The sequence below is a fragment of the Adiantum capillus-veneris genome, chromosome 30, assembly GCF_014529385.1.
Source record: "Adiantum capillus-veneris isolate H3 chromosome 30, ASM1452938v2, whole genome shotgun sequence".
NCBI lineage: Eukaryota > Viridiplantae > Streptophyta > Polypodiopsida > Polypodiales > Pteridaceae > Adiantum > Adiantum capillus-veneris.
The window spans coordinates 30,274,270-30,283,101 of NC_140960.1; the positions used below are offsets into that span (position 1 = coordinate 30,274,270).

The 8,832-nt window shown below is 46.2% G+C and overlaps 1 protein-coding gene across 1 annotated transcript; it reads left to right on the forward strand.

The window, feature by feature from the left end:
* The first annotated feature begins 237 nt into the window (after window positions 1-237).
* On the forward strand, window positions 238-5,277 carry LOC147417739 (uncharacterized). The gene is made up of 3 exons (XM_086506647.1): window positions 238-3,998; window positions 4,122-4,387; window positions 4,511-5,277. Exons 1-3 carry the CDS (start codon window positions 572-574, stop codon window positions 4,631-4,633), a joined length of 3,816 nt encoding a protein of 1,271 aa, XP_086362773.1. The 5' UTR covers window positions 238-571; the 3' UTR covers window positions 4,634-5,277.
* The last annotated feature ends 3,555 nt before the right edge of the window (window positions 5,278-8,832 follow it).

The following is an 8,832-nucleotide window of genomic DNA, read 5'->3' on the forward strand; positions in this document are numbered from 1 at the left end:
CAACCGCCAAAGATGGCAAGAACAGTTTTGAACTCAAGACGTGCTTTAAGACAGAGAGAGAGAGAGAGAGAGAGAGAGAGAGAGAACCTTCTATGCGAAAGCGCACTGGTGTGCCGTGTGCGGGCAGCGGGGCTAGGACAGCACTTTCAGAGAGGGCCCCATGATCCTGGAGGTAGTCAGGACTGGACCCCACCAGGCCCTTGTCTTCTTCTTTGGGTTGCTACAAAAACAGGAGCAGAGAGCAGCCCCTGGCACCCTGCTACAACCTCCTTCCCGAGGCAAGCCTTCAAATGCACTCAAAGGCGAAGAGAAGAGATTCTAGAGAGAGAAGAGAGCGAGTGTGTGGGAAAGGAATTTTGAATATATTGGGGGCTGCGGGGAGAGAGAGAGAGAGAGTGTGAGAGTTGCGCGCTAGTTATATTTGTCCGTTAGTTAGAGTGTGGCCCGTCACCCTCTCGTCGTCTTCTGCGGCAGTCCCCTATTGTCGTTAAGCGTGTGTGTGTTTTGTGTGAGAGAGAGACTCGAGAGAGTACAACAAGCTCAAGCTTCTGCATCTGCAGAACAAACAAAAATGAAGCTTCCACCTCTCAGCTTCAGAACATTCCTCAGCAGCAGCAGCAGCAGGTATATGCAGCAGCCCACCACCCACATTCCCCTGCTTCAGCTGCTGCTGCTACTCATAGCTGCCTTCATCATCACCTCTCCAGCTCTTGCCGCAGCAACACTGCCACCTCAAAGCACACTCTCTCGCGATGCTGTTGCCCTCCTCGCCGCAAAACGCATCCTCTCCGACCCCCGCTCCCACCTTGCCTCCTGGGCCGAACCTTCGTCTCTCTGCACCCACTGGCTTGGAGTCTCCTGTGATGCTTCCCTCTCCCATGTCACCTCTCTTTCCCTCCCCAACATGAGCCTCTCTGGGCCCATTCCACCCTCTCTCTCCTCCCTCTTCTCTCTCACTCTTCTTGACCTCTCCTCCAACTCTCTCTCTGGCCCCATCCCCCCTTCCCTCTTCCACCTCCCTTCCCTCCGAAGCCTCTTTCTCTACTCCAATCGCCTCTTTGGCCCACTTCCACCTCATCTCCCTCTCTCCTCGTCACTCACAATCCTCCGCATCGGCGACAACCCACTCTCCGGAGCAATCCCAGCCTCCCTTTCCCGCCTCTTGCGCCTTCGAGTCCTAGGATTGGCTGATTGCAACCTCTCAGGGCCGATCCCGGCAGAACTCGGCTTACTCACAAACCTCTCCACTCTTAGGTTGGATGGGAATCATCTATCGGGATCCATCCCGATCGAGCTTTCACAAATGTCCTCTCTCACAGTGCTTCAACTCGAGAACAATAACCTCACGGGTCCGATACCGGCGGAGCTAAGCAAGCTAAGCCGGCTCACCGACCTTTCTCTCTACACCAACTCGCTCACGGGGACGATACCACCACAGCTTGCTAACCTTGCTTTCTTATCGAATCTCAACCTCAAGGAAAACAAGCTCAGTGGTTCAATCCCACCGGAGTTAGGCAGCTTAACTAATCTTGTTATCCTTGACCTCTCTGTAAATAATCTCTCAGGTAGCATACCGCCATCTCTTGGCAACCTGTCTAAGCTTATCTTCTTAGTATTGAGAAATAACACCATCTCTGGGCCCATTCCAAAGAGCTTATCAAACATGTCATCTCTAAGAAATCTTTTTCTCTCTAATAATGCTCTTTCTGGTAGCATACCTAGTGAGCTTAGCAATTGCAAGTCTCTTACTCAAATCGATCTAGACACCAATCAGCTCAGTGGTCGCATCCCGCCGGAGCTCGGCCTCCTCTCGAACCTCACCGATTTGCTTCTATACAACAACTCATTAGCAGGAAAAATCCCTTCCTCATTGGGCAAGCTGAAGAAGCTTGTAAGCCTCGCTCTAAATGGCAACAAGCTTTCTGGGTCCATCCCGGCAGAGCTTGGCCAACTCAACAAGCTTGAGTTCTTCTATCTATACTCCAACAACTTGAGTGGCGCGATCCCTCCGGAAATTGGCAACTGCATTTCATTGAAAGAGGTAGACTTCTTCAGCAATCATCTTTCTGGTTCTATCCCACCCACATTTGGCCAAATGAAGGCTCTAAAGTGGCTACATTTGAGATTAAACAATCTCTCTGGCGAAATTCCATCATCACTTGGTTACTGTGAAAGCTTAATCATGATAAATTTGGCATCAAATGCCCTCACTGGGAATATTCCTACCACATTTGGAATGCTAACTGAGCTCAACATCTTGATGTTATATGAGAATTATCTGTCAGGACCTATTCCATCAGAGCTAGAAAAATGCAAGAATTTGCAAAGGGTGAATTTCTACAATAATCAATTGAATGGGCGCATCCCCGCATTCGGCGCCCATGGCGGCTTTATTTTACTGGATTTGACAAACAATTCTTTGGAAGGGCCAATACCCAAAGAGCTAGGAGAGTCAAGTGGCATTTTCAGGCTAAGGCTTGGCCATAACAAGCTTAATGGTAGCATACCTTCAGAATTGGGCAACATTTCTGAGTTGGGTCTTTTGGATTTAAGTTACAATAGCTTGACGGGGCAAATTCCGGCCGAGCTTTCGAAATGCGGAGAGTTGATGCAGCTCTTTCTTGATCATAATCAGCTCTCCGGACCAATTCCCCCAAGCTTTCAATTTCTTGCTGAGCTGACAAGGCTTGATCTCTCATATAATGGTGGGATCAATGGTACCATCCCTCCAGAAATTGGCAACTTGTCTAAGCTAGAGCTTTTACAGCTGAATGAGAACCAGCTTTCTGGGCCAATTCCTTCGCAGCTCGGCCAACTATTTCAGCTTACAATATTGGACTTGGAAGCAAATGCACTAACTGGACCCATACCTCCATCCTTGGGGTCCTTGGATAAGCTCTTAGAGCTTAGATTGTCTCAAAACCTGTTGTCAGGGTCCATCCCTTCTGAGCTTGGTGAGCTCTCTAGCTTGCAAGTCATCCTTGACCTCAGTTTCAATCACTTGTCGGGCCCTGTTCCCGACTCTTTCCGCAACCTCAGAGTCTTGCAAGGGCTTAACTTGTCCAATAATGAGCTAATTGGTGACATTGGAGAAGTGATTGCTAATCTTCCCAGCCTCATAAGCCTCAATGTGTCGAACAACCTTCTCAGCGGCGCTATTCCGGACACGGTTTCGCGCTTTCCCACTAGCTCATTTGCAGGAAATCCAGGGCTTTGTGGTGCACCCCTTGTGCTGCAAGAGTGTAATGCATCCCCCACTACAAATGGGGAGAGTCTATCGAGTGGGCAGCTTGCTGGCATTATGATTGCCGGCGGCCTTCTCATGCTTGCTGTTGTCCTGCTTGCCATAGCCATGCTCAAGCTGAGGAAGAGGCGGCGGCAACTGAGCTCCCCTCTCATAATAGAGGACCAGAGCTTCCCTAGCAAGAGGGGATTCACGTGGACTTTCAATGAGATCATGGAGGCAACTGATGAGCTTAGCGACAACAACATCATTGGGTCTGGTGGATTTGGGACCATCTACAAGGCAGTGATGAAATCTGGCCAAGTCCTTGCTGTGAAAAAGGCATGCATAGCAGACGAAGACTCGATATACGACAAGAGCTACATGAGAGAAGTGGAGACCTTGGGAAAGGTGAGGCACAGGCATTTGGTGAAACTCATCGGGTTTTGCTCGCACAGAGGACTCAACTTGCTTGTGTATGAGTTCATGCCAAATGGGAGCTTGTGGGATAGGCTTCATGGGCAGCTAGCAAAGAAGCTGCCATGGGAGGACAGGTTCAAGATTGCGGTCGGTGTTGCAGAGGGCATTGCGTATTTGCACCATGATTGCAGGCCCAAAATCATTCATCGTGACATAAAATCGAGCAATATCTTGCTCGATTCTGAAGGGGAAGCTCATGTCGGAGATTTCGGGCTCGCGAAACATGTGGATGCATCAAGGGTGACGCAATCAGCTTCTATGGTTTTTGCAGGCTCATATGGCTACATTGCTCCTGGTAAGTGAACAACTCTCACAAATTTGCCTTAATTTTATACATTTTAGTCTCATTTTTGCATGCTTTAATGAGGATTTGCACTGTACAGAAGTCTGATTTATTTCATTCTTTCTTTGCTTGCAGAGTATGCGTACAGCATGAAGGCCACAGAGAAAAGTGATGTTTACAGCTTTGGAGTGGTCTTAATGGAGTTAGTATCAGGGAAATTTCCCATCGATCCAAGCTTTGCAGAGGGAGTGGACATGGTTGCTTGGATGAGGTCTTGCTTGGCATCAAGCGACAATCTTAAAGCTATTGTCGATCCGCGGATCGGAAAGCTAACAGAAGCAGAGAGGCTGGAGGTACTGTTGTTATTGAAGTTGGCAATACAGTGCACAAGTTCTCAACCGGTAAATTTTTTGACTCTGTGCTAATCCTGTTTATATAATGTCTGTATTATGTGCAAGAGAGGATTTTATTGTTTGGGACTTTAATTATGCTGAAGTTTCTTGTCTGCTTTGTTATTGTGATAGTCTGACAGACCCAGCATGAGGGAAGCTGCCGATAAACTCGACTATGCGAAAAGGCAAAGCCGGTGCCTGAGCTCTGATGATAGTTTGTCCAAAGCTTTGTTAGGCAAGGAGTCCTTCACGTAGAGAGAATGTTGATGCCGCATCGCAAAAGATAGTGACTTGCTCTATATGCGGAATCAAGGCGGCTCGAGAGCGTACCAGAGCTCCAATTACCAGTTTTTCCACATCAGGGAAAAAGAAATGTGAGGATAGGAACTTGTATGTAATATTTACTCATCAATACATCTAATACCAACTAGAAAAATCCCTTTAGCTCTAGGAATATACCGTTCAAGCTGTTAGGCAAGATATAGTGCAATAACCCTAGATGCCATATGTACATTCTATCCCTGAATGCCATGACTTTAATATGACATCCATTGAACATGTCGAGTCGAAAGCAAGGAGGCTTACAGCTTCTTCTTGGATGGGTTTTCAGGATAAAATTAATTAGCAATACGTGTGGCGGAGGCGCCTATGAGGGCCATGGCCATATTTGCTTTGTCACATAATCGTGCGGCATGGCAAGGAAGCGACGGCTTCTGTGCTCTAGAGTGTACTGACAAGTATGCTCATTGTCATCAAGCAAGCTTCATCTGCAAATCTAACATCACCATGATCTCCAAGCAAAACTTTTACATGTACAAAGCTTAACTCTACAGGATCTATACCTTGCTTTTTTGTACACAATTCTTACAATATAAAGATATGAAATCATTTTCTCACTCCATAGTGGGCAAGTCAGTTACAGCTTTGATGTGTTCAAATTCGTGCATGCATGCACATGGCATGCATGTGATGTGAAGCCTTTTGTAGTAAAGAACCAATGCATGTATGATGAGGTTTTATGTCAAAATTTGATCATTTGATGTATGCATGTACATTGGCAAATGATGGGTCTCCATGGGGAAATTTTTTCATATAATTGCTTGGACGGAGAGCCCAAGTTTTGGGAAGGTGATGATGGTGGAGGCTGTTATGATGTGTGGTGTGCTATGGGTTCTTTTGGGTGCGAGCTTTGACAGCAGAAGGCATGGCCGCATGAGAGAGAGAGAGAGAGAACACACACAGTACACGTGCTTTTGCGCACAACGAGGAGTCGGTAATGGAGGCAATTCAGGCGAGGGAATGAGAATATTTTGGCAGGCTGGCCGCCATTTCCCCTTGGGCCTTGTCACATCTCGAAGGACCTTTAGGCTTTGATATAACGACTCGATATCTACAGTTCGAGACTGGCCTATCGCTCGCTGGATGACACTGCCTCGTTGTCCCACGCGCCAGTGCTCAAAAAAACCATTTTCTCGGCCATGTTTCTTAAGGGCAAACTAGTGCCAAAACTAAGGGTATTTGCTGGGATTTCTATACTCTACTAACATAATATGGCGGACGGGGGAGCCCTTTACAGGTGTCGGCATTTTCGAGCTTGAACTTGGAGAGAGAGAGAGAGAGAGAGACATGTGCGACAAATTGCACTGCGGGGGGTTGGTTTGCTGGCTATTGTCAGACATCCGCACACACTTCTCTCTCTCTTTGTCTAGAGCTGCTACACAGCGTGTAAGTGTGCACTGCCTTGGAGCGGCGGGCACTTGCAGAGAAATGCCCTTGAAAGGAGCCACTCCCATGCATCGTCTTCCCCCGATGTCACACGAGAGAGAGAGAGAGAGAGAGAGAGAGAGAGAGAGAGAGAGAGAGAGAGAGAGAGAGATTGTTTTGTTAGGCACCACTTGCTTGAGCAACCTTTGGTTGGCCATAGCTGCCATCTTCACATCGACAGAGATTGCGAAGGGAATTAAATTAGAAGCAGTGAACACTTGAAGGCAATGTTAGGAAATGGTTTGTGATAGAACAAAGACGGGGGACTTCGAACAATGCTGGCTATGGCTACTTTGTGTATGTGTGTGCGCGTGCACGTGTGTGTGTGTGTGTGTGTGTGTGTGTGTGTGTGTGTGTGAGAGAGAGAGAGAGAGAGAGAGAGAGAGAGAGAGAGAGAGAGAGAAACGCACTGCACGATGTGTGTGTGCATGCAGGATAATTTCAATAGTGAGTGCACGTCCGCAGGACTTAAGGCAAGAGGTAGGCCAGGTGGAGACTCGCAAGGTCTCTCTCTGCTGTTGCGAGTCTCGAGATTAGTAGATCGCGATTGAAAACGTGAGTCGTCGTCATCAGTGCCGTTAGGCAAGTTCTCACAATTTTCAACCCAGACTTTGGGAAAAACCATTTTCCCAAACATACAAAATTCCTTTTCTTATAAATGCCAAGAGGAAAATCTTAAAAATAGGTTTATTCTTTTAGTTTTTACACTATTTTCCTCTATTTTGGGGCGGAATTTCTCCTTTTACAGTTGGCCTCATCTGTAATTTTTGAAATAGAAAACGGCATGATATTAAGCCGAAACACACTTTTCCAGAATAATGCTTTAACCTCCCTTTTCTTCTAAAAGCCGTCTCAACAACTCTTATAATACCCACCCTTCGAACAGTTTCACCCAATGTTGGGGAAAAACCATTTTCCCAAACATACAAAATTCCTTTTCTTTATAAATGCTAAGACGAAAATTTTAAAAATAGTTTTTTTAACACTTTTTTACTCTATTTTGGGGTGGAATTTCTCCTTTTACACTTGTCCTCATCTATAATTTTTTGAAATAAAAAACGACATGATATTAAGTCGAGACACACTTTTCCCGAACCCTTTTCTTCTAAAAGCCACCACAACAACTGCCAAAAAATCTTATAAAACCCACCCTTCGAACAATTGCACCCAATGTTGGGGAAAAAGCATTTTTTCAAACATGCAAAATTCCTTTCCTTGAATTTGCCAAGAGTAAATTTTAGAAAATTAGGTTTTTTTTTTGGGTTTTTTTCACTATTTTCCTCTATTTTAGGGCGAAATTTCTCCTTTTTTTCTTGCTCTTAATCGAAATTTTTGAAATTGAAAATGGCATGATAATAAATTGAGACACATTTTTTCTGAACACCGTTTGCACCTATTCAGCTTCTCTTTTAACGCTCAATCTCCCATATTTTGTTGCGCTGCTATGGAGCAACAACATAACACCATTTTTTGGCACTAAAGTTTTGTGCAGAGTGCCACAAAGTGGAGCTCCAAGCCGAAGGACTCTTGCGTATGCAACAACTACGTTCACAACAATGCCGGATGGTGGCAAAATCTGAATCTACTTTCCTTCCAAGCGAAAAAACCATAATTGCCTAGCGTGGGGCAATCGTCCGCTCTCATATATGTGAGTTATGAGCACTTGCTCACACAAACATTCTCTTGCTCTAGCCTTTGTCTCAAAGGTGATTCACTTTTACTCATTTGTTCCCCATAGCACAAGCATCAAGGCTTGCGACGACATAGAGAGAGAAAGGGGGGGGGGGGGGGGGGGGTAGTTGAGATTGTTGTCAACTCAGGGCCATTGTTAGAAAGGCCAAGGTAGTCAATAGTCACACTGAAGCCATGGTAGCTTTAGTTAGAAGCTTAAAAATGTGTTTGTGTGTGTGTGTGTGTGTGTGTGTGTGTGTGTGTGTGTGAGAGAGAGAGAGAGAGAGAGAGAGAGAGAGAGAGAGAGAGAGAGAGAGATAGATAGATAGTTCTATTATCGTCCTGGGAGGTCAAATATGACCTATGGGACCAAATGAACATGTCACGTGGTGTGAGTGGAGTTCATAAGTGACTCTCGATGCTCAAAAATGGCTGAAATGAGCGTCGCAATAGAGAGTCCACATCGTGGTTGGGAGAGGAAGGTATGTAGGGAGAGATCATGGCTGAATATATGGGGAAAAGAGGACCTAATGTGGTCAAAAGCTGAGCACTCAAGTAGTGTGTGGTACTCACTCTCTCGCACTTGACGAGCGCATAAGGTGCAAAGTCGATGACACTCCTCGCCAGTGCCCCAACGTCCTGTCTCGCAGCGTAGAGAATGGGAGCTAAGACGAATGGAGGCAATGGTGCGGATCGCACTCAACGGGATGGGCTCAAGGATGTAGGAATGGGTTCGGTTACCTCGTTCCGAGAAGAAGAGAGATTTGTAGTTTGGGGCAACGTGTGTGGTGTAATGGCTGAAGCGAGAACCTCCGGATTTCTCCCAAGCCGTGATACATTGACGTTGTAAGAAGGCCTCATTAACTTGGGAGTCGATCGACGCATCCTTGACCAAGTGACATGAATCCCATCTTCCAAACCATTTCTTGATATCAAGCATCCACCCCGAACTTAGTATTTTGCTCTTGCATGTCTTTTGAACCATTTGATTTGCTTCATATGCGATTCTAGGAAGTCGA

What these genes read in the sequence shown, in the direction of transcription:
- LOC147417739 (XM_086506647.1), top strand. Translation starts at nt 572, where the DNA reads ATGAAGCTTCCACCTCTCAGCTTCAGAACATTCCTCAGCAGCAGCAGC. An exon ending in ATATGGCTACATTGCTCCTG is followed by an intron (nt 3,999 to 4,121) that starts GTAAGTGAACAA and finishes CTTTGCTTGCAG; the next exon opens with AGTATGCGTACAGCATGAAG. An exon ending in AGTGCACAAGTTCTCAACCG is followed by an intron (nt 4,388 to 4,510) that starts GTAAATTTTTTG and finishes TTATTGTGATAG; the next exon opens with TCTGACAGACCCAGCATGAG.